We start from the raw sequence: 26,055 nt of genomic DNA, 5'->3' as shown, positions 1-26,055 counted from the left end.
TATACCTTGTCAACTTGTTTCAGATGAAGATAGCAAGAAGCCATGTTCCTCTGCAGCTTAGCCAAGTTCTGATCTATCTGTCCAGGTGTGTAGAAACTGACAGAATAATTGTACCAATGAAGAGCTTCAGAATAGCTTTTTGCCTAGGAAATTAAAAAACAAACAAACCAACAAAAAATCCTTATTTGTGTGATTAAACTGCCTATGTTTTCCCAAATTTTTTACCAAAAAAGTTCAAAGAAAATGAAAGATTTAGATAATCAAGCATATTCCAGTGTAGCCTTTCCCTCAGAAGAGCAATCATTGGTCCCACAATGCAGGTAATAATCATCAGGAGAACTGACACTTTACCTACTCCTACTCTTCCCTTATTCTTACAGCCATTATCAAAGACAGGACACTGGACTAGATGGGTCATTCATCTGACCCAGAAAGGACATTCTTATGACTAAATACAAAGCAGAAATATTATTTAAAAAACCCTCTCTCTTCATGATACAAAGCAACCGAAACTAAGAGAAAAAGACAGAAGCGTTTATCCCATTTAGACTATGAACCTTGATGATACTATGCTGAAAATGGTACTCCTAAATATAGTTCCAATTTGGACAGAGAATTTATTTTAAAATGAGAAGGAAGCAAGCCGTGTCATTAGCAAAATTCCTTCTTGACTACACAGATGAGAGGTAATAAAATGGCATGTGTTTTCCTTCATGTATACAAGAAATAAGCACATGACAGAAATACAAGAGTAGAACATGAGTTCATCTTCTCCAGATCCTGAAAGAGTAAGAAGGTATCTGGGTTTGAATAACAGAACTTCTATATACTCACAGTACAAATATATATGAACTAAGATACAATGTAAGCATTCGAAGCTGCTTTATATAGACTAAAAAGAAAATCAATGTACAAATGATAACACTCCATGTTCCTTAAAGCAACAACGGACCGTCTGAGGGTAGGAATTGTAAAAGAAACAGCCCAATGTAAAGACTGTTTTCAGGTCTTTGTACCCTTCCCAGGACAGAACTAGAATGATGGGCTGCACACTTTACTTGGCTGATCAATTCTGGCCATAACTCTTCCCATGTACAAACCTTGAGATGAGGCTACCCGAAACTTGATGTTGTAATGGAAAACAGCACCCAGCTGGATGAAAATAAAACTAGTGCCAGCCGGAACAAGGATCTTAATAACAGCTTGCACTCTAACCAAAAATAGACATACCAAAGAGGTCAGAAAAAGCAGATCTTCATTTTCACTGATACAAATAACAACACTACTGTTTGGTCCCAAACCTCATAATGTTTGGCAGCTCTGTCCCACAAGATGATGTGCAGCTGGTTCAAGGCTTCAGGCAACAGCTGCTTCCCAGTATAATGTCCTGAAAAGATAGGGCAAATCATCAGTTTACAAGAACTTTTATAAGAAGCACACTGAGAAGCACCTAAGAACTATCTGAGAAAGGCTGTCCCATAGCCTACAACAAAAACCACTGACACAGCAATAGGTTCAGCCAGTGTTTCATAGCCTGCTTCTGGAAAAAAAACCCAAAAAAACAACCAAACAAAAAAAACCCAAAACCAAACAAGCAAAAAATACCCAAAACAGTAGGTAAGAGAAGAAATATTTTCATGCTTGAACAACGTAAAAAGGCTCTTGCACCTAGCTTGATGCTACATAAAATACGATCTGATTTCCAGCAGATCTGACAGTCAAAAAATACAGTGCTACAGGTGTAATAGACCTGAAAAAGAAACTGTTATTGAGCTGCTCAAACAAGGATATGCACCTGTTTTAATACTGACAAACAAAACCACACTGGGCTGGATGGACAAAGTATTAACATTACACAGAACTTCTTATAAATATTTCTAATCCCACACCTATCAGTCACACCCAGTCTACACTAAGAAGAAGGAATTGTTCTAGCAAGTCAATTTAACCCTGAGCTTTATCACAACTATCATTCATTATGGAAGATGAGAGTTGCCATGCAAAAGAAACATAAGGGAAAACAGACACAAATAGAAATAAAGATGAGAATAAGCAAAAAAGTGAAAATCAGAATTCAAGACTAGCCAACTAAATCCACGTTTCAGTAAACAGCAGCAGAAGATGGATACAGACCTATAATAATTTCTTCAACCTTTTGCTTAGCAAGCAGCTCCCTCTTATTCTGCAACAGGAACTCAATGTGGAGCAGGGCAATTTTTCCAAGGTCAGGTGAAGATTCAAATCGTTCAGGAACAGATTTCAGAAAATCAAAACCAACTGATTCCCTATTCATACAGATGCATTTTTAAGAGGCTGCACAAGAAGAGCTGTTAATTTTCCATTCTAAAGAATAACATATTCACACCGTACAGCATGTTTCTCATTAATACTACTGGCACATAATCACACTGACAAAGTGAGTCAAGGTATGAATTTACAGCAGTTCATCTATTCAGTAGTAACTTCCTATTAGCACATGCTTGTTCCACAGTATTCACAAGAGAGTTTACTCCTCACAATGAAAAAGTAAGAATTTACTGCAAGATAGAAGCATATACATAGGTAATAATGATGGAGCATTCAACAGTGTGAAATTTCATGCCTCAATTTATTTTGCAGTAACTTGTTCATCCTTACATTGTTTTTCACAAGAATGATTCTAGGACTCCAAACTCTTTCATTCTGAGGGTTGGTTAGTTAATCACAAGAAAGATTTCAGTCAGATATTTCCAGACTCATAAATATATTATTCCAATATATATATTAAAACTACATAGGGAGAATTTTAATCATTCCAAGTAAGGCTACAGCATTCCAAATTGCCACTCAACATTATTTCACACCCTGTTCTGCTGCTGCCATAATCTGTATCACCTTGCTATGGAAAAAAAGGGTCCCTCTCAAAACTGTTCACCTACCTCTGTGAGTTTTTATTTAAAGTAAAGCATCATTGTACAACAGATTTTATTTGCTTATGAAAGAACACCTACAAAGCCCAAATATTGTGTTCACCCCACTTAGTGATGCTTTCATACCTTCCATGCTCCAGCAGCAGTTTGGCAGTATTCAAACAAAAGTCTAAAGACATCTCATGGTGCAGGAATTCTGCAACGGCTAGACAGAACACAAAGCAGTTGAGATTATATATTCAATTTAGACCCTTAACTGCTCAATTTACCATTTACCTCTTACAGCTTCTTTGGAAAAAAAAACAAAAACCAACCAACAAAACAAACAACCCCACCCTAGTAGTTCTAAAACAAATGAAGAGTAAAATATGTCTATTGTGCTTTGACTTTCCTTTTGCTGTACAATTAATGTAGTACTACAGAAAGGTGACAGACTAATAGGCCTTGGAATTCTGGTCCTCTGTCTCTTTAAGCAGAAACAGCGTAGGCATTAGTTGCAGAAACTTTTGCCTCAAGCTGCTTTCCATCAAAATGTCTCATCCTTAATCCTGCAAGAACCACTTAAGACTGAGGTCAGTGCTCAGCCTGTGTGGTGATATCACATTGCGATGGGAACTACTTAAGCCTAATGCCTTTAGCATCAGCTGTTCAATAGACTGGTGCGGATAAGTAGGTATCAGTTTTAGATCACTCAGATAAAGTTTAAAAATTGCTAGACTGTACTGGATGGTTAATAACAAGATTTAAACATTCATAGCTTGGATGAGATTAGACAAGGAACACATAGGGACATGACTGTAACAGTTGTTAAAGGAAGCATTTCTAAGGCACCTATGCACAATACAAGATTTTAGTCAAATGCCTAAAACTTAGCAGGAACCTTCACTCAAAAGACAGAAGTTGCAGTGCATGGTCACAACACTTTTCTGCCAGCCATACAAGAGAAGACAGACATTCACTTTTTAATAAACTCGCTTGAAAAACTGACTGGAGTCTTAGTGCTACTAAATATAAGCAGAGCGTGTTTTGATAGGCAACACTATAGCTTCACAATTCAAACTGCAGAACAGAAGCCAATTATTGCAATTGCAAGTTTTGAGTAACTGTCCACTTGAAAGCTGACTGAAATTCCCCAGGAGCAATCTGAAATAGAGTTTCCATTCCTGCTAGTCTGGCAGCATTCAAACCATCCAGCTTTCTGCAAGAAATTCCTCATCTCATACTACAATTATTTCTCAGAGCATTCATTACACATCTGATGCTTTCCAACCATGAAGACTACAAAGGCTTTCCTGCTTAAGATTTCATTATTTATGGAAATAAATTTCTCCTGATACATTACCCTTCCTATATCGAAGTCCCCCCGAAAACTGATTTTTCTATTGGCATGAGAGGAGAAGAAAGTTCTCTTCAAATGACAAGTTTGAGGAATAAGGAGAAAAGAGTTTATATGCCCTAGATAAACTAAAAACTCTGGTAACACAGGTTTATAACACAAGACATTGATCAGCACTTGATGTCTCTTGGCCAAAATCTGCAAAATCACACACAGAGAATAGCAATGTTTCACAAGCCTTTTCTTCTGTGCTGACTACATAAGAGACAATCCACCTTCAACCTTTCTGAGTTACCTTAGGCATATGTCTAAAATGAACCATAACTTTACATTGCTATATTTTCACTGTGTTCATTTTAACAGGCTTCAGTCCTCCCCTTCCCCTATTTCCAGCAAGTCTATTTAAATTCTCAACAAAAATAAAATGCTGAATTCAAACTTACATAATCACCTGGGTAACTCTTTTGTGAACACTGACTACTATGTCTCACACTCCAAAACCAGAATGACATTTAGCTAATGAAGATTCCTCCAAAACACATGAGAAAGAAAAAAAAAAATCCCTATCTACAATTGAGGCAGTCTTCTTGGATATAGAGTAGTATGACCTTACTATGAGACCTATACAGAGCAGTAATACCTGAGTTGATATCTTCATCTGATGCTCCACTTTTAAGAAGAATTTTAACTTTCAAAAAAACCCCTGCTGGATGCAAATTCTCCTGCACAATGAAAAACAATACATTACTTAGACAGCTGTTTGTAGAATACAGATCCTGTGAGAATCCAGCACATTAACACAGACAAATAGCAGGAAATCACATACACGCCACTGTATTCTTCAGTTCCACTTTAATGACTGAAGCAGTAGGTAATATTTTCTTCTTAAATGCAATGTTCATCTTTATTACTTATTCTTATACTGCCAAAAGACCATGAGGGCAATGAAAGCAAGCGATACATGATTCTCATTTTGCTGTGGCCCATTTCTGATATTTTTAAATAGAAGCTGAACAATACTGAATGATAGAAACATTTACCGCTTTTCTATATGTGAACTGGCTGCTTTTCTATGCGTGAATTGGCTGGATTAATTCTCCAGAATTAATATGAGCAGAACTCAAAGTAGCTTATAATAATACAAAATTTAGGACAGAGCAACAATGGGAGCAAATGGAAATAACAAAGACTGTATACTACAGCTCTCACTAAAATACTGCACATTTCATACTCTACAATAAAAATTTTCTTCTATTTTTCCATACCAAAACATAATAAAAAATTATTATAAAAACACTCTCCACCTCAAAAGGGTTTGCAAAAGTAAATACAATAAAAACTGCAGAGGTCTTAGATACTGCAGTAGCATGTTATTTGAATGATTAAAATACACTGCCTTTTATCCTGATCTCACAAATATGTGCATCATCACCTGCAAGTTTTAACAGCATGTAGAAAACTGAATTTGAGCTTTCATTTAAAACAGGATTTTATACTTAAAACTTGTTTTGTATGAAACAGCTAATGGAAATTTTAAAATAGCCAACCAAAGACAAATACAAATTCTTCAAATTTAATTACTCCAACCTGAAAAGATAGAAGCACAAAATTAATTCAAGTCTTTATATGGGAAACAGAATTTGTACAAGAGCAAGAGACCTCACTGTAGTGACTTAGAGATATATGAACTTTCTTCAGGGTAGCTGGTATGTTTATACAGCTCATTTTTCAGGTTCCAGAAGAAATACAGTCATGTTAGTAAAATGCAATAGCTTCATTAGTTGTTTGAAATAAGACTGATGTAGCATGGCTACACAGCTTTCAAAACTGAATGCTGTTTCATGCATGCTCAAATATTTGTACAGAAAATGAGATGGGGACCCAAAACGTACTATGGACATAGCCATTATAACCCAAAGCAAGACAAATGGTCTGGTGCATAAAAAGCCAACTGCTATAAATCTCAGGTGAACCACATCTGTGGTTTATTCTGTTTGAAAAGTTTTCATGAACACATGCCAGAGAAATTTTAGTCATATCATTATCAAAGGACCTCACTATTAATAGATATGAGGCAGCAAGACAGCTCTACATCTACATGCAAAGAATTATTTCTCTATAAAAAAGCTGGGAACACAAAAACATACTTATGAGTATGAAAACCAAAGCAAAGCAAACACACCTCTGTCTGATGTCAAGGATAACACACCAGTGATTAATGTGGTCCATATTATTATGTTAATAAATGCTCGAGTTTTGACTACTGCACACCATAAATACAGTAACACATTACTACCTGATTTGCCAAGCTTACAGCTTTCAATGCCTTGTCAAGATACAGACTGCAGTCCCACTCAAAATAGGCTGTAGCTAACAATCGCAGCACTTTAGCCTGGAAATAAAAACAAACTGGAAGTTTAAATGCCATCTAAAGAGCAGGGAAAAAAAATAGCCACACATAAACATACATATGAATACAAAAGACTTAACAGTTAAGGTCATGGAAAATAAAAGCTCTTCCAGTCAAACGAATGCCTGCCTGGTATCAGACATATAAAGTGATTGCTCAGTTCTGAAGTATATCCAGTCTTCAGCACTGCAATTCACACAGGCCATGAATCAACTAGAGTTCAGAGAACAGAAGAATAGCAAGGAAAATCAGAGATCTGGAAAAAACAGGATGAAAGAAGAAATTGAAGGAACAGGAGGTACAAACTTTACTGAGAGAAAAAACCAAAACACAGAGACACACATGCTAATAGCCTTCAAGTATATAAATGATTTATATAAAGAGGAAGATATTAAAATATTCTCCATATCCACTGTGGGTAGTAAAAGGAGTAATAGGCTTACGAATGAAACAGATGAACATCTATCAGAAATGACACAGATATAACTGATGATGCCTTGAAAGAAGAGAAGGAAGGGAAAAAGAGATGGCCTTTCAGGGTCTACTTCAGCCTTACTTTCTACAATTTAATTTCTGTGAAATAGTACAATACAAATGTGATTTAAGGGCACCCATCAGTGACTGAACTCTCAGACTGATGCTCATAGCAACTGAACTTGCAACTTTGCCAAACTTCATAGCAGACAGTACTAAAGAGGAGGCCAAAGAATCACTGGTCAGGTTTGGCACAGCAGAGGCAGATGATACAGTGGAGTCAGGTTAACAAAATCCTCTTATTTGTGAACAGCAATGTCTCTATTTCTTACCTGCATTTCTTTGCCAACAGAATATTTCATATCCATCTTCCCAATGTCATAACTCTGGCTATCAATGGTAAGCAAAAGTTAGAATTAAATGGGATGACAGAGAAAAATTCAGCCAGTCTTCTGATATGTGCAACATTCCTTTCCTTTCCCACTTCTTTATCAGTTAGAAACCACATAAATCATACAAACTAATCTCAATAGTCTCTCTTACTAGAGAACAGAAAATTTTGTTTTTCTTTTTAAATCCTCACATTAAAAACTGTACTCGATCACTTTCTTTAACCTATTGCACCACCTTCTCTAACATATTCTATTCAACCATTTCAGTAGGCTTTATCAGTTCTAACCATAGCGGTTTTGAAGAAACAAGTGTTCTCATTCTCACCTGACACATAATACAGTCATACACAAAAGTTATACAGTACAGCAAATCACAGAAACAGAACCTGGGAGTCATGATTCCCCATCCTTTTTCTAAAAGTTAAATGACAGCACGAAGGACCACCCAGGAGAAAACACAGTGGTAATTCCACAAAACCAGATTCAATTGCAAATGCTATGAATGAAGAACTCTTAGAAAGAAAAACAGTAACTGGGCATTTGTTTCCTAACCTAATATATTCTCAGCACAGGGATATATTAACCCACTAGATGGAGCTACACCTCTTTCTCCAGATAATTATTTGCACTTTGCAAAGGTTTATTTCCTCCTCAAATTTTGTCATCAGGACTCGGTATTTAATTTTCCACAAAAATAAAATATAAAATCATCTCCAAAGCACCAGCTGTAATTAATTCTAAGCATTTCTACAAATCCTTTTTGACAACATATATGACCATAACTATTTTGACTTTCATATGTTGCCATTCATTTTCTTCTGACTATTTAAAAGAAAAAAAAACAAGAAGAAATAAAAACAATTTTTTTGAGCTGAGGCTGTGACCTTGGCAAGAAGATACTCTTCCCCACAGCCTACATTTTTTCTTCCTTAGTAGTACCACATTACTTATTTGGATCCTACCCAAACCATCTCTAATTATTCCCTTTTCACCTTGATGTTTGTCTCTTTCATCAGTCAAGGACTTGCTCTCAATGAAGCACGTCCTTTATGAGAAATTCAAATACTGTTTAAAACAAATCCATTTAAAACCAGTCAGAATTCACCTACTCTTTCCCAAAGTTTTCAAATCCCTTGACTATCATTTATGAATGGCACAAGAACTGGGAACAGCCTCTTCATAAAAATAGTCTCTTTGGAAGAAGTGTTTGGCAGAGAAGCTGGAAAGGATACTTTCATTCTAATGACATGAAAATCAATGTGGAAAGCAGTCGCAAATGTTAGGCAACAGAGTAAGACAGTCACTATTTGCTCAGCTAATTTGGTTCAGCTAAAATCTTGTGTTCTCACTTTTTTAATTAAACCTCTACTTTCCCTTGCTCCCCCCCATCCTTCACACATATTTTTACATCTCAAAAGCAGGATTTTATTTTGTTAGCCTTTGCACATTACCTGAGCCAGAAGGAGCTCTGTTCATACCTCTTCCATTCATAGGTTTCCACTCCAAAATTGTAACAGAGGATTGACAGGTAACAGCTCTACAATAAAAGACTTCTGCTTCTATAATGTTCTTGTAGAAACATCATTAGATCTATGGCACTCCAGTCTCACGTTCTTTAAAATGCATTTTACTTTAAAGATATATCCACTGTTACCACTTTTGACATTATACAAGGGGCTATTGAACATGACTCAAATGGAATCATAATTGTGTGGGAAAGTGAAGAATTATTAACCAGTTCAGGACATGCAAAACAGCAGGATTCTTGAAACACATGAGCTAGAACAGTTCTTTAGGAAATCATGCTGAAAGCACTAGAACTGTGTCAAGTAAACAATAAAACCTGAAACTTGAGAAGAAAAACTGGAATACTACAACTTCATTTTTTAAAATGACAAAAAAAATTTACATAGTTAAGTGATGAGAACTCTACCTCTTCCACAGTAGGCTTCTTCCCAGCATGCCTCTTTTGAGGTTAGAAAAAGGATCACGCACATTACAAGTTTTAGGAGAAAACTGTTTTTGAATGCTTGGTTATTCAGAGCACTGCTGCTTTCTGCTTTATCAGTCAGCCCTGACAATGTCTGCTCATAACAACTTGTCTTTCCTTTGAAATGATTTGCAGCTGTCATATGTCATCCAAAGAGACAGAAAAGTCATATTATATGCTAACAGGCTGCCAATATTTACATCCATTCTGCCTCTGCAGTAGCTGTCTTTTCCAAGTACAGATGATGTTTCTTGCAAGCAACTAGAGATTTCAAATCCTTAGGCAAGAATGAGAGAGGTAGCACAACATCTTGCTTCAAATTTACTGTTGATCTCACTGCAATCCAGAGACAGCAGCACAGATTCAGTATGCATGAACCAAAAAAACGATCACTCTCAGATGTGAAGCTCTTATTTTTCATAAGTTCCTTTGTGAACATTTTCTTTCCAGAACAGAAAGTTTACTGTATTGAGAGGGTTTCATGCAAAGTGTTTAGCATAATGCTGTAGGCATACTGTGGCATACCCTAGTCATTTACTTGCATACTTGGAAAAGAAGTATTTCAAAGGATAACTATAATAATACTTCAGCGAATTATTGTGTTCCAGGAATCAAGCATAACACTAAATATCCCCATATACCCGGCACCTCTCTGAACAAGTGTTACGAACATTTCTGGCATTCCACCCTGTACAGCAAGAGTTCCCAGTTATGGTTCATAGACCACCGATGACCCACAAGCTGCAAATCCTCTCCAGCTGATCTGTGGTACCATACATTACCATAATGCAACACCTCCTTGTGATACTCTGAAAGTTCTCTCTGGTACAATGGGAGCCTGGAATAGTTAAGGACTGACGGCTACCTAGTGGTCCAGAAGTTTCAAAGTCACTCAGCAATCCCTAGCTCTTTCCTTTTTTCTCACTCTTTGAATACCACTCTTTAAACCAGAAGTAAATTGTATCTCTCATGATCAGAAACCTTTTCCTTGTCTGCATCAGTGCTCCTGGTTTGTGAAGAGTATTCATCATGAGAAGTTTAATATTATTTAATAGAGGAGTTTAAGCGGAAAGCATGAAATTCATTAAAAATGAAATGAGGAACAGTAATGCAAAGATCCCAGTGAGCATTCTCAACAATTCACAGTGAGCAGTTTGGCTCTTATGATTCAAATCAAAGCTAGACCCCTGCAACTGACTTAGGCACTCAGATGCACTGAACAAGGCCTGCAGATCATAAAAAACAATTTAAAATTGGTTGGCGTTTAATTGGTTAAAAACCCAATTAAACTTCAACCATATTTCCTGTATTTCCCTTTCAGAATTCACATCAACCCCTTTGAATTTTATTACCTGTACCACAGAGACAAGAACAAAATGTTTCCTAAATATTGGGAAAACAGTAAAGCAAGCAAATTAAAATAAATGTAGGGAAGTTTATTCTGATATAAACATATTAGACTTTTATCTTTGCAAACAAAGAACTAGCCTGCATATGCTAGAGTTTGTCTTCTCTGGACATTGTTCTGTGACACAAGAACTACAAAAAACACAATTTAGTGCAACAGGAAGCTTCCATTCATAGCTCTACAGCTTCATGAAGATGAAGATTAGTACTGAGGGTAGTGACAGACTGGCATATCAAAAACTTAGTAAGTCAGCTCTCCTCTTGTCCCATCTGTTTACAGACAAAAGTTCACATGAGTACAACTAAAGCAGTAACATACAAGATCAAGATGTAATACGTAGCTGGTTCTGTAGAAGAGTAGGTGGCATATTCAGTTTAGAAATCTTTTTGCCTTGCTTGCTGATTTGTCTTTGCTCATTCTTTAAGAAGAGTTTATCATTCTATTTCAAATGATAAACTATGAGAAACAAGAAAAAAAAACCCCAAACTTTGAAGAAAAAAACCTGCTGTTTTCATGCAAAATTTTTAGTAAGAAAATCTCAAAGAAGCAACCAAGCAGAGAAGAGATACACAGCTCAGAGTACTTTTCAAAATGTTATACGGCATATGTCATTCTTTAACTTAGAGAGAGGAAAGCAGATTTTCAAAGTTTGGAGTGATAAAGAAGGGATGATTTCACTTACTTCTTTTGGCAATTTCATCAACATATCTTTGCAGCGCTGCACACACTTCACTGCTTTCTGAAAATCCCCTTGAGCAACTGCCTAAGAAAGCAGTAGAGCATGCCAACAAACTGTTACTGAGCAACTTGTTTTTAAAATTCATTAAAAGACTGATTCTCTAAAAGAGGACTTGGGTTTTTCACACTCAGTAAAGCTAGGTTTGGGATTAGATATCTGTCCTTACACTGTTACAATAATTCTGTGTATTTCTATATATTGCCAGATGATAAAAAACATCCAGAAAAACACTGCAGTCCTTAGGTAGTGTGAAAAGGCCAGATGCATGGGACAAGTTAATTCAGATGTTAAGATGATACAACAGTTCAGCAAATATTAAACCTCCTCTCCAATAATTTAAGGTCCTCTTTTGTCTCCATGATCAAATTAAAAATTTTGGCCACTGCTTCAGCCTGTTCAGGGAAGCTCTTGAGAGCTTTGGAGATAGTACTCCCCTTCCAGATACTGAGATCAGTGGTGTTATCAACAAATACAGGCAACTACATTTTCTCATATTTATAGTCATATGTCTGTAATAGTCTATGGCATTGATAAAGTACTCAGAAACTTCAGTCAGGCACACTAATGCCTCACAAAACTTAGAATTTCTAAATTACATACTTCAAATTATTGTAATTGGTGTTGTTGATCCCCTAGAAAACCTTTAGCACTTTTTCAGACTTCTTTCATATTGTGCTAGGCTTTTTTTTTTTTTTTTTGTAATTATCACCATGACTTTTACTTCATTGTATGATACCAGAGGTTGAGACTTCAAAGAAAATATCAAATGTCATGGAACTCACTATTTCCAGATCTTGTAATTTCATACTGATTCTCCCACTGTTTAAAGCCTTTATATGTGGAAAGCAGGATATATGAAGCCATGGAAGAGAGGGTATTCAAGTATAGAAAGATCTTTGTCTGACGGCATATAATATTAATAGCTTTGATGATGTTCATGAATTTGCAGAGTCATGAAAGTTTTAAGTCCCAGAAGACTTTACACATGTGGCCTATAACATCTACTTGTTAGATACGAACCTGGGCCATCTGCAGCCATGACAAATACTACCGTCATATACTTTCAACCATCCTAGCTGCAAATACTAGTGCAGTATGATGAGCATTCCAAAGTGACTAGTCTTATTGTGTACCTGTTACACGAATGCAGTTTGGGGGACCTAGGCTCTACACTAGCCCTATCGCCCTTCTTCAGTGAAGCACAGGACACCTTTGGAAGTGACACATATATGATTCAGAAAGGCAGCTGTTTGTTTTATAAACAGCCATGCTAGCCAAATCATAGAGCAACAAATCTGAACTAGAAGATATAAACATCACAGCAGAAATGACTGTGATAAATTAGGCAAATTAAAAATCATTAAATGATTGCAACACTGAATGCAAACACGAGATCTACTATCTCACATCTAAGCAAAGAAAATATATCCTTCAGCAAGTCCTCAATGCCAAGCATTCATACATCTAACAACTGGGTCAGAGTTTCCCTCTATACCCTTAGTGACTTATAAGGTAAACTGGGAATAACACATACTGATTCAGCCTGATAAGAGAGTACTTTGAAGAGGTTCTTCTCCACATCGGCTTTGTGCACATGGATATCTGCTTCACCATCGCTCCCTTTAAGTAACTTCGCATACAGTTTTTCTATACTCTGGAAAACAAAGCATAGGCATCGCCCGTGGAACTTACTAATAGGTGTGTTTATAAGAAATTAGAACTGGAAAAGAACTTACACTCATGGCAATCTCTAGAAATCCATCAGCAAGATCAGCTTTTCCAATATCTATCCATCCTTTCCCAGTTTTCATAGACATCTGAAAGAGAAAAAGAAAGTTTTTTGTGAAAATATAGTCACTTTCAAGAAAGGCAATGTTCGATCTCATCTCTTTGATGCACATATCTAATGTAGGGGAATGGTATTTCAGCTCTTCAATTTCTGACAAGCACCTCTCATGTCTGAAGTCCTTAACACTTAGATGCAGCATGAGACTTATGGTGCTCTACTAGATAATAATGTAAGATACTGAAATAAATGAATATGCTCCTCATATAACATTTTACCATATCACAAAGATGTGATGTTTACCGCACTGTCTGGAAATTCCTAACTGCACTGGTTCAGCAAGGTATCCCTGTGATAATACAGGTCCCCCTTCAGCGTGTATATTCCCCAGAACTACAGGTATATTTCACTCCCTTTCCAAAGCAAAGAGTTTAAAGGTTTCCCCTGGTGATCAACTGTACTTCATTGTTCACCCACCATTAGCCTTACCAAAATCTGTCTTCGAATAGTTCCCTCTGGAGGATCACTGCCTTCGCAAAGGCACACCAGTCTGCAAGCAACAAACCGTACTGCAAGAAAACAGTGCAGACATTCCTAAGTTCCCTTTTCTTTTCTTTTTTTTTTTTAAGAAAGTCAGACCCTGCCATATCTGAGAGACTGCTTGCCTTTTTAAATTATAAGAGAGAAAAAAATTGACAACTTCAGGAGTCAAAGCAGTCTGAATTTTAGCCAAGCTGCTTAAAACTGCTTTTCAGGCAGTAAGAAAACAAAACATACTCTCATCAAAATACCTATTAAACACTTTAGAGAGAGTTTAAGTTAAATACATGATATTCAAAGACTTAATTACATTGCAGGTGCTTACAGTAACATGTCTTGAGAGCCTCAAAATAGCCTTCAGCGAAACAGGGAAATGCAGTTTAATAATCTGTACATTTTCAAAGTAAAAAGCAAAAATATTTTCAGGCCTTCCTTATACATCAGGGATGGAAAAGACACCACTTAATGTATTTAAAATAGCCTCTCCCTGGCCCTTCAGCTGTGATACAAGATCTGAGAACATTATACTCTACAATTACTACTTATTTTCTGTAAACTTACCCTTTTCCCTTTACCTGATATAATTTATATGATGCAGATTATACATAATTTTGACTATAATCCCTCAAGACAAAAATGTAGGCCAGATATTGCAATCCTGCAGAACCACATAAAGAACAGGTTGAGGGAAAAGACAAAAAGCTCACTTCTGCTTTGCCCCAGCCCTGCTCTGGCTCCAAGCAAACCAACCAGCTGTGTACCTGGCTAAAGCAGGGAAGTAAAAAGAGGATTTAAGAGTTTTTCTGTATGTAAACATTGATGAGATAGTTACATTAAAGGAAACAATCTCACTTGATACAAATTAAGTGACCAACAGTCTAAAATTTACATCTATGTTATTTCCACACATTTCTAGATTAAAACCATAGCATTAGAAAGTAAATTACAGCTTCCTTTGGTCACATCACCTCTTTACTGATGCTCTGGCACGGAAAGGGAGAGTGATAATAACACCTACAGTGATTCTGTGTCACAGGGAGACCACTGTTACACCAGGATGCTCCTTCCTGAACTGTTTATACAAGCCCAGCTATATATTTTCCTCTGTCTGCACCCCATCTACAAAGATCCAAACAAATCTACAGCGCTGTGTATATGCCTATCAGCAGAGAGTTTTTCCTTTTCGTGCTACAGCACACAATACATATAAGAAGGTACAGAACACATACGTACGTTTAGCTCTTTGCTCATCATCGACAACGGAACCTGTGTGTTTGGTCACAGCCCAGTTCCACAGGCTTACTGCACCCTCTTCAACCTGAGCAGGAGAATTCCATTAGATTTAATTTTGTCCTGGATTTGGGTCGCATTGAAATTTATTTCATTACTGTGATACACATCTTTCATGTGTATCACAGTAATGACCTGTCCACATATTTGTGCAACTTCCTTTTACACTGGAGTCAAAGGAGTGAGTTTTCCATGAAACTGTTATATCCTTTCTATACATCCATCACTTCAGAAGAATTACAAGCAGCTGGCAGGAAGCACATACTCTTTTCGTAAGTATATTTCATAAGATATATTCAGTCTTATAAAGACTATTTCACATCTTCTAAAACCATGAGAGCACTTCTATGACGAAGCAAGGTAATAAAGAACATGACTGTGTAAATCCAAGGCTGACAAGACCTGAAGCTAAAATGAACTAATTAATCATATGACCAATTGCACACATGTGTCATACCATCCATCTGTGCCTTCAGCTCTAATTTGAAATTATGCATAATAGCAAATTCTGCAAGTGAAGTAGTGGACTTAAAAACATTCAAATATGTTCCTAAACAAATCCCATTATCTGTCATATTACTGAAATGTCCTAACCCATGCTTCCATCAAGTCCTTTTCCAAACTTAGCAAAACGTGACCTCACGTACCCCACCCATCTGGGATGAAGTTTTCTTAAAAACACTCAGATACAAAATTTGTGCAACAGCACATCACCATACAACCGATTCACTGGCAGCCTTCAGAATACATCATGTACATTTTAAACAGACGTTGAAAAATTTGAAGGGATTGGAAAAGAGCTGTAAGAATGTACCAAATTTGAAAACATATCTATAGTAAGGCTTCACCTCTTTTGCCTATCAAAAGGAAAACTAAATAGCTCAATTACTTTAAATACCTACATCAGGAAACTTCTGATATTAGCAATAAAGAACAAAAGCTCGTGACTATATATACTCGCTGAAAAGATGATGCAGTCCTACATAAAGGCAATAAGCTCCCTTAACAACCCACCTTTAAGGGTTGCACTTTCCATCACTTCAAATCCTAGTTTCCATGGCCGATCTTGCCTACAGATATGCTCTTGCCTAACCAGGAGACATTTTATAGCCCCTTTTGTTGAAAAGATCAATTACGAATTAATGATTTCTCCTTTCTTTAGAAATACTTCAGCCCACCTGATTCAGGAAGAACTGAAGGATACCAGTTTTATACTCCTGTATTTCTTTACAGACTGCACTAAGCATACTTCCTGTTGTGACACTTGCTAACCTATCTTGCTCCTCGTCACAAATTTACAACTTTCAAAATTAGTCTTCCTTAGATGATAATCACTATGTGTTAAATCCCTCTTCAAAATGTAATTTTGGAGAAAAAGGTTGTGCAATATCTCAGCTTGTCTTGTTTTTATTCCAGATTCATGTATTACTCCTCAGACTTTTTTTTGAAAAAGGCCTTTTAGAGTAGATGTCTACTACTTTTTAAGTACTCCTCTAGAAGAAATACACAGAAGGAAAAAAACTAAAATTAAAAACATTATAAACGACAACCTAATTGACTTTCATAACGTATGAAAATGAGTACTTCCCACTCTAATATTATGCACTGAGTTTACCAGGCAGTTAAAATTACATGCTTGTTTCCTTCTTCCTCAAGTATCTACTGTCATTATCGGAATCCATGTACAGGATGAGAAGGACCTCTTCTCTGACCCAGTACCAAACTCTTAATGCATCAGCACCCTATGCTTGCATATTTACTTGACATTAGAATTAGATACTAGAAAATTGAAATAATACAAACCTTAACATTACTAAGATACCAGTAACTCTTCCCATTATGATACACACTTCTACATTTAGGATCAACATTTTGCACTGACTTTTAAAATGTAAGATTTTCCACTTTATTTCGGACTTTCATGCTATTAGGTTAAAATATGAAAAAATAAACTATTTTCTTTACGTTCCAATAACGCTAGAGGTAAACGTTTAGCTTCACTGCATTAGATGGGAAGCAAGAGCACATCTTGCAGAGCTGCAGGAACCGCAGCTGCCAACCTGGGCGAGCGCAGCCCTGTGGCGTGAAGCACACGAAAGCCCCGTTTCTTCAGACGGGCTGGAGAGGGGCGCCGGGCCGGAAGGCCGGGGCTCTACCTCAGCCGCGCTCCCATCCTCCTCAGAGATGCTCCCCGCCGCCTGGAAGAGCTCCTCGGTGAGGGCGGCGATGCGGGACGGGGCCTCCTCCTTCAGCAGCTCCTGCACCAGCCCTGTGAGACAGGACGAGAGGGAGGCGTGAGATACAGCCCAGCAGCAGGCGGCGGATCCCGGGCGCTTATGGGAAAGGGAGCCCTCGCCCGCGGCAGGCGGTACCTTGCACCGCCGCCAGCCGCGCCCCCACCATGGCCGCCACAGCCCCGCCCGCACACCGCGACGAGACCGGCAGGGAGGGAAGGGCGCTGCTGCGCATGCGCGCCGGCCGCCCCGCGCGCGCGCCGCCGCGGAGCATGCTGGGCCCGGCGCCACGGCCGCGCCGAACCCTGCGCTCCCGGCGGCTCCGCGCGTCGATTGGCTGTCCGGCGCTATCGCCCCGCCTCCCCGCCCCGAGCGACAGGCGCCGGGGCCAGTCGGGCGGCGCGGCAGACCGCCTGCCCCGCTTGCCGTCCGGTGGGCGCCGCGGCGCTTCTGGAAGGATCCCGGGAGCAGGGCCCGGCCGGGCAGAGGCGAGATGTCGGGGCTGCTCCACACCACGCTGAGCGGGCTCAACAGCGACTCCTACTGCGAGATCAGCCAGTACCGCGACCAGCACTTCCGGGTGCGCCCGGCGGCCGGTCCCGAGGCGCGGGGGTGAGGGCGGCGGGGCCCGAGGCGGCGGAGCCCCGCCGCGGGGGGGGGGGGAGGGGCTGGAGCAGCGCCTGAGGAGGAGGGCTGTTGCCGGCGCAAGGCCGTGCGAGGAGCCGGCGAGCGGCAGGGCACCACATTTCCGGGGCGGCGGGAGGTCCCTGCTGGGGCCTGGCGACGGAAGCAGGGCGGCAGGCGTGCTCACCCTGCTGCGTGCTCCCTCTGCCCTCAGGGTAGCAGGCAGCTGCAGGAGAAATCCCTGAAAATTTCCTCTACGCTCTATGTTGGCAACTTGTCCTTCTACACCACCGAGGAGCAGATCCAGGAGCTCTTCTCCAAATGCGGAGACGTCAAGAGGATTGTCATGGGGTTGGACAAGATCAAGAAAACCCCCTGTGGCTTTTGCTTTGTCGAGTATCCTTTCTGGTTCCCTGCCACTGTCAGCCCATTTGTGGTTGCCACTTTTAGTTCATATTTGCACAGCAAGCTTAGTTGTACTGCTGTCGAAAACCTGAAAAGCAGTGATAGTCAAGTGCTTTCTACCAGGTGCTTCCCTTCCAACCTTGCTACTTCCCCACCACCTTAATTGAAAGACAGACTGTGCAGCGGTGTCACGGGTGAAAAGTGACACTGCTGTACTTTCTGGAGTTGGCTTTAATTTGTTCATTTCTTTAGTTATTTTAGGGCCAAAATGAAAACTTACAATCGTGGCCAGAGCACATGTTCACTTTCTTACCTTAACTTTACACCTGAATGAAGTAGCAGAATAAGCCATGGCAGTATTCCCAAGCACAGGGTACACGCTTGTACAAGTTCTACTGTGAGCTGTCTTTGCAAACTCTCCTGTGAGGCCTGCCCCTCTTGTTCAAATTCAGTCAAGATCATGTAGTATAAAAAGGCATATTACAGATTTCTTGCCCTTAGCAAGGCTTTAATGTGTTTGTTTCATCTGCTTGTGAAATAAGTGATCCAAAGCTACTTCTTGTCTGTGCAGGTACTAACATTAAAGTTCAGAATCCTTTCTGAGTGGGAGCTGGTTTAGCTTGGATTTATATAAGCAGTTTTTGATCCCATGGAGAAAAGCAGGAAAAGTAGAAAAGGCTGGAAGGCAGGGGTTTTCTGCTTCTCAAATAAAATAGTTCTCTTTTTTATTTTCCCTGTACCCAACAAGATAGCACACATAGTTCTCCTTATAGTATGCTTCAGATACTACACAAGAGCAGACGCTGAACACGCAATGCGATTTATCAATGGCACACGACTAGATGACCGCATCATTCGAACTGACTGGGATGCAGGGTTTAAGGAGGGGCGACAGTATGGAAGAGGAAAGACTGGAGGACAGGTAATGGCAATACCAGTTCATACCTTGAATTTGATCCCCTTAAGACTGTACTGTTTTGCTAGTTTTGTCTCATGCAGAACAATGTGCAGACTGTAAAGACCTGATAATGAACTTCAGCCACTCCCAGGTTGTTTTGGTAACTGATGTCTGGCGTTAAAAGCTAGAAATAGAACTTAAGGCCATTTCTGTCTAGGACTCCAAACTTCCTGCAATGCAAGCAGAATGTTCCCTAATCTAAGCTAGTACTCTTAAAATGATGCAGAATTTGAATGGATGGGGACAGCATAGCTGCTAGGCCAATCTCATATAACGCAGCATTTTGCCCCAGTGCGAAGGTGAGGTTCCTTTGCAGATTCTGAGGGTGGAGGGGAGCCAACATTCTGGAGGCCAAGCCTGGCAATTCAGAAAGCTGGACTGCAAAGCTGAATCAAAATATTTTGGGCTCTTCTTTGCTTCTTGTCTAAAAAGACTTCAGCCATCAGATGTATCCTCAGTTGTCATTTTCACCACCATTACCACCTTTTTGGTGGATTATTTGAAGAGATTTCAAATGAGTCAAAATGCTTCTAATCTGAACTTCAGTTCCTCACCAACTGAGCAGGGAGGGGATGATGATTCTGAAGCCTAGCATGAGACAGACAGTGCAGGGTACTAATATCTGTGTTACTGCTGTGCCCCAGGTGCGAGATGAGTACCGGACAGACTACGATGTGGGAAGAGGTGGCTTTGGCAAGATCATTCAGATGCAGAAGGCAAATCATCAGCCTGCAATCTACTAATTGCCTCATGCGTCCTAGCTCATAGAGGGCTCTGTCCTTCCAGAGCTAGCCCTGTTCTCGCATTTTGGATTGGGGTAGGGAGTGAGATCCAAGTTCCAGCAAAAGGTGACCCTCCTTAGACTGTGGATATACATGTATTCATTCCCCCTTCCTTCTGGGCTAGAGAGGATGTTCTGTGCTGATACAGGGCAACAAGGGAAAAAAAATGGACAGCTCTGCAGGATTCTGGGTAAGAAGAAATGCAGTATGTCACACACACCTCGTGCTATGACATACTCTTTATGTTGCAGCTAAGCAGGTGGCTTCCTCCAAGCTGCGACTGCAGCCACGGTTGCTCTCAAATGGAACTTCTTAAAAGCTTACCATCATCGGAGCCCTCCAGGTGCCTGGGCACCTTGTGGGGATGCACAAGAGATTCAGGTTTCCAATTTACAACCTCATCTGCTTACAAAGCAGTACCACTGTTTGGATGAGAGAAGTGGAACAAGGTCTTACAGTCCACTTGGAGATGCTCGTCTGCACATCTAGCCCTTGGGTTGGTCGGGGCCTGCAGAGCATTTCTTTTTATGATGCCCCCAGTGCTGCCTGGCTTTTCAGATCCTCACTGTTCAACGTGATTTTGTTAAAATTTCTTTTAATTTTTTAAATAAACAGTTGTATTGGGTCTGGCTGAGAAGGAGTTAATTTTTCCCCTAGCTGCCCTCATAGTGCTGTGCTTTGTATTGGTATTTAGAAAGGTGTTGATAACACCAGTGTTTTGGCTACTGCTGAGCAGTGCTCCCACAGCATCAAGGCTGTCTCTCCAACGTTTCCCCCCCTCACCCAGTAGGCTGGGGGTGGGCAAGATCCTGGGGGGGACAGAGCCAGGACAGCTGATCCAAACTGATCAAAGGGAATTTCCACACCATATGACATCTGCTTAGCAATAAAAGCTAAGAGAAAGGGGTGTCAGGGGGTGGAGCGGAGTCATTCGTTATGATGTTTGTCTTCTGGAGCAACCACTCTGCTCACTTAAAGCTCTACTTCCTGGGAACTGGCTGGACATCACCTGCTGATGGGAAGTAGAGAATAAATCTTCTGTTTTCCCTTGCTTCTACGCACAGCTTTGCTTTTGCATTATTAAACTGCCTTTATCTTGACCCTTGAGTTCTTTTCCATCTTATTTACTGCCCCCCATCCTGCTGAGGAGGGGAGTGATAAAGCAGCTTGGTAGGCACCTGGCATCCAGCCAAGGTCAACCCACCACAGTCCTTTTTGGTGCCCAATGTGGGGCTCAAGACAATGGCAGTATTGTATTAAGAGTGCTATAGCTAAGTAGCAAGCTTCTGTGCCGATCACAGAGTTTGTTGGCTACGCTGCTTATCTCTTTATTTCACTGCGCTTGGGAACATGTCCATACGAACAATAGCTTTCTGCTTTTCCCTGGCATTGGTAGCCTTGCTGTGCTGGGAGAGCTATCTTGTGGAGAGGATGAGGGAATACATCTCCCTCTTTCTACCTAGGCCCAATGTGGGTGGGTTTATTATGCAGGCTCCTAAGGTCCTTACTCACCCTTGTGTGAGCTGTTTAATACTACTAATTAACATTATTGGCATATTATGGGGTTTGTGGAATCTGGTGTCATCCTGGTGTAAGAGAAGACAACTTTTGGGTGAGGCAATGCTGAAATGTGCCCTGAGGTGGCCGGTCCCTGGGTGGCAGGGTGTGTGGAAGGATTTGGGCAGATGCCTAGGGCAGTTGTCACCTCCCATAGCCTGGGACTTTACACCTGAACAGGCAAGCAACCCTGGCAAACTCATGTGCCACCTGATAGAGGAGTGCCTTGCCTACCCCGATGAAAACCAGTAGCTTCCAGCACTGTACTGGGACTTGGCCTGTGCCTGCTGAGACAGAGTTCAGTACTGTCAGAGCACTGTGGTTAATATAGGGACCCAAGCTACCTTGGAATACCTTGACTGAGATGAGTGTGCAAACTACATCCGAAGCATGATAGTAGAGATAGGGACCCAAACAACAACAACTAAATTGCCCAGTAGTGAAAAAGAAGTGGACAAGGAGGTCACTGGATCCATATCATCAATTAGTAAGGGAGGAGGAAGAAGAGGAAGGGCTTGATCAAGAAGTTGGTCCTCTGGCAAAGAAATGGGATGAAGAAGAGAGAGAATTCAGACATGAAGCAGAAACTACCTGGTCTCTGACCTCATCAGAACTTTGGGACAGGCAGAAAGATTACAGCTGCCAGCCAGGTCAGTGGATTGCTGCCTGGCTGCTCCAATGCTGGGATAATGGGACCGACAGTCAGCAATCAGAAGGTAAGGAACCCCAACAGCTGGAATCCCTTGCTAGAAACCAGGGAATTGAGAGAGGAATTGGAAAAGCAGCAGCAATTTGCAGTCTCTGGAGATGGCTCCTCTCAAGTGTGAGGGTAAGAGATCCATTCAAGGAAGATCTTGTGAACTCCCCAGGAAAGTGGACTACCACAGACGAAGGCATCCAGTACCTGAGAGAATCAGCAGTGCTGGAAGTAATCTACAGTGATCTAGACAATGAGCAGGTCTCCAAAGATCCAGAGGATGTCCTGTGCACATGGGCCATGTGGAGGAAGGCAATTCAAAGTGCACCTGCATCATATTCTAACAGCTTGGATGATTTGCCTGGATATGGATACACCAACTGTGGAGAGAGTGTCTTCTTGGCTCTGAAACTTTGAAAAAAATCTCTGTCTCTCCTCATCCCTATGAGCCAGTGCCGTGGCTGTCACGGGCACCCCAAGAAGTCAGTCCTCTCCTGCCCCGGTCAGACAGTGTCCTGGATTTGGTTGGGATGGAGTTAATTTTCACAGGAAGCTGGGAGGGGGCACAGCCAGGACAGCTGACCCGAACTAGCCAAGGAGATATTCCACACCATGTGATGTCATGCTCAGTATATAACTGGGACTGGGGGTGGAGGTGGTATCACAGCAGGGGAAGTGGCAGAGCGTCAGGTTGCGGGTGGTGAGCAATTGCACAGCGTGCCATGTGGTTTACTCTGGTTCTTCCTGCGTGACCAGCGGGACGACATGAGGAAGTGGGGTGGTGACCCCACCTTTAAGCTGCAAGCCCATGTACGTGAACTGAGAGGGAAGACAGCTGTTAAGAAGGGGTCGCCCACAAAGACTGTCAGCGTAGTTGCTGTAGAGACAAAAGGCGGCAATCGGCGATCTCCCAGACATAGAAGGACTGAAATCACTTCCTTTGATCCTGGTGAGGAGTCTTCTGGTCTGGCACTGAAAGGGTCAGACAGTGAATACTCTGACCAGGAGCAGGAATAGAGGGTCCCTGCCTCTGGCCAGGAGGTGGAAAGGGATGACCAGGTTTACTGGACTCTGTGGATTTGATGGCCTGGCACATCAGACCCACAGAAGTATAAGGCTTTGGTAGACACCGGTGCACAGTATATGCTGGTGCCATCAGCTTATAGGGCCACAGGACCCATTGGGATCTCTGGACTGACAGGGAGATGCCAAAAATTGTCTGTATTGGAGGCTGAGGTGACCTTAACAGGACAAGTGGCAAAAGCACACCATTGTGACCAGCCCAGAGGTCCCTTGTATCCTTGCCATAGACTACCTCAGGAGAGGGTACTTCAAGGACCCAAAAGGGTACCAATGGGCTTTTGGTGTTGCCATTGTGAACACAGAGAAGATCAAACAGCTATCTACCCTGCCTGGCCTCTCAGAAGATCCCTTCATTGTAGGATTGCTGTGACTTGAAGAACAGCAGGTGCCAGCTGTGTACCAGGACAGTGCATCAGCGGCAATATCACACCAACTGAGACTCCCTGGCTTCCATCCATGAGCTGATTAATCAACTGGAGAGCCAAGGAATGATCAGCAAGACTCACCTTTTAATAGTCCAATAGAGTCAGTGCAAAAGTCTGATGGATGGTGGAGGTTAACAGTAGACTATCGTGGCCTGAACAAAGTCACTCCACCACTTAGTGCTGCTGTACCAGACACATTTTGAACTCCGATATGAACTGGAGTCAAAAGCAGCCAAGTGGTATGCTACAATTGACATTGCCAACACATTTTTTTCAATTCCTTTGGCAGCAGAATGCAGGCCACAGTTTGCTTTCACATGGAGGGGTGTCCAATACACCTGGAATTGACTGCCCCAGGGGTGGAAGCACAGGCCTACCATTTGTCATGGACTAATCAAAACTGCACTGGAAAAGGGTGATGCCCCTGAACATCTACAGTACATTGATGATGTCATCATGTAGGGCAACAAGGCCAAAGAATGTTTGAGAAGGGAAAAAGGGTAATTCAGATTCTTCTGAAAGCTGGTTTTGCCACAAAAAGAAGCAAGATCAAGGGACCTACACATGAGATTCAGTTCTTGGGAATAAAATGGCAGGATGGACACCGTTATGTCCATATGCGTGTGATCAACAAGATAGCAACTGTGTGTCCACCAGCTAACAAGAAGGAAACACTAGCTTTCCTAGGCCTTGTGGGATTCTGGAGAATGCATGTTCCAGGTTATAGTCAGCTTGCATTACTCTATCAAGTAACCTGAAAGAACTATTTTGAGTGGGGCCTTGAGCAACAATAAGCCTTTGAGCATATCAAACAGGAGAGAGCTTGTACAGTAGCTCTTGGGCCTGTCCAGACAGGACCAGCTGTGCAAAATGTACTCCACACTGCAGCTGGGGAGCATGGTCTAACCTGGAGCCTCTGGCAGAACACATCAGCAGAAATTCAAGGTTGACCATTAGGGGTTTGGAGCCGGAGGTATTGACGATCAGAAGTCCACTACACCCCGACTGAAAAAGAGATAGCAGCAGCATATGAGGGGGCTCGAGTTGCTTCAGAAGTTGTTGGTACAGAAGCGTATCTCCTCTTGGCACCACAATTACCCATGCTATACTGGATGTTCAAAGGAAACATCCCCTCTACACATCATGCAGCCAGCACTACATGGAGTGAGTGGGTAGCGTTGATCATGCAATGAGCTTGACTGGGGAAACCCAATCACCGAGGAATCTTGAAAGAGAGCATGGACTGGCCAGATGGCAGAGATTTTAGAGCATCGCCTAAGGAGGTGGCTTGTGCCCAAGAGGCACCACCATATAACGAGTTATAAGAAGATGATTATGCTTTGTTTACTGATGGATCATGTTGTGTTGTAGGAACCATGAGAAGTGGAAAGCTGCTGTGTGGAGTCCCACACAACAAGTTGTTGAAGCCACTGAAGGAGAAGGTAAGTCAAGTTAGTGTGCAGAAGTGAAAGCTATCCAACTAGCCCTAGAGATTGCTGAACGAGAAAAGTGGCCTGTACTCTGTCTTTATACTTAATCCTGGATGGTGGCTAATGCCCTATGGGGGTAGCTACAGCAGTGGAAGAAGACCAATTGGCAGCACAGGGGTGAACCCATCTGGGCTGCTGCATTGTGGCAGGACATCACTGCCAGGGTAGAAAACATTGCTCTAAAGGTATGTCATGTAGATGATCACATGCCCAAAAGCCATGCCACTGAAGAACATCAAAACAGTGAACAGGTAGGCAAGGCTGTCAAAATTGAAGTAGCTCAGGTGAACCTGGACTGAGAGCATAAGGGTGAGCTGTTTGTAGCTTGATGGGCCAACAAAACATAGGGACATCTAGGGAGAGATGTAACGTACAGATGGGCTTGTGATCAAAGGGTGGACCTGACCATGGAGGCCATCACACAGTTCATTCATGAATGTGAAACATATGCCACAATCAACCAACCCACATGAGTAAAGTCTCCCTAGAATAGAGGGCAATGGCTGTTTTTTCAATATGGTGAGGC

At 41.3% G+C, this 26,055-nt stretch overlaps 2 protein-coding genes across 12 annotated transcripts in view; one reads left to right on the top strand and one right to left on the bottom strand.

Moving 5' to 3' along the window:
- TEX11 (testis expressed 11) overlaps positions 1 to 17,782 on the bottom strand; it is a 33,916-nt gene extending 16,134 nt beyond the window's left edge. For 8 of the 11 annotated variants that reach the window (XR_007509379.1, XM_049827374.1, XM_049827375.1 and 5 more), the window contains exons 1-15: positions 17,647 to 17,782; positions 17,335 to 17,543; positions 15,218 to 15,302; positions 13,934 to 14,013; positions 13,395 to 13,475; positions 13,193 to 13,312; positions 11,602 to 11,682; positions 8,973 to 9,058; positions 7,462 to 7,519; positions 6,542 to 6,637; positions 4,886 to 4,967; positions 3,036 to 3,114; positions 2,134 to 2,285; positions 1,302 to 1,387; positions 6 to 143 (exon numbers count right to left, since the gene is read on the bottom strand). Coding sequence is in view for 10 of the 11 variants with exons in the window: in XM_049827374.1 (XP_049683331.1) it covers positions 6 to 143; positions 1,302 to 1,387; positions 2,134 to 2,285; positions 3,036 to 3,114; positions 4,886 to 4,967; positions 6,542 to 6,637; positions 7,462 to 7,519; positions 8,973 to 9,058; positions 11,602 to 11,682; positions 13,193 to 13,312; positions 13,395 to 13,475; positions 13,934 to 14,013; positions 15,218 to 15,302; positions 17,335 to 17,543; positions 17,647 to 17,782 (1,569 nt within the window). In the remaining variant the exon portion in view is untranslated. The other 3 variants (XM_049827376.1, XM_049827381.1, XM_049827382.1) reach the window with 3 other exon arrangements.
- Positions 17,783 to 17,867: 85 nt separating this feature from the next.
- Positions 17,868 to 20,902, top strand: LOC126050249 (nuclear cap-binding protein subunit 2). Its single transcript, XM_049827885.1, has 4 exons — positions 17,868 to 18,088; positions 18,347 to 18,528; positions 19,321 to 19,459; positions 20,140 to 20,902. The coding sequence occupies exons 1-4, from the start codon at positions 18,002 to 18,004 to the stop codon at positions 20,236 to 20,238; spliced, it is 507 nt and encodes a 168-aa protein (XP_049683842.1). The 5' UTR covers positions 17,868 to 18,001; the 3' UTR covers positions 20,239 to 20,902.
- The last annotated feature ends 5,153 nt before the right edge of the window (positions 20,903 to 26,055 follow it).

Source organism: Accipiter gentilis, chromosome 24 (genome assembly GCF_929443795.1).
Source record: "Accipiter gentilis chromosome 24, bAccGen1.1, whole genome shotgun sequence".
NCBI lineage: Eukaryota > Metazoa > Chordata > Aves > Accipitriformes > Accipitridae > Astur > Astur gentilis.
The sequence above is the reverse complement of the archived record's forward strand: the minus strand, read 5'-3'. Positions and strand labels throughout refer to the sequence as shown.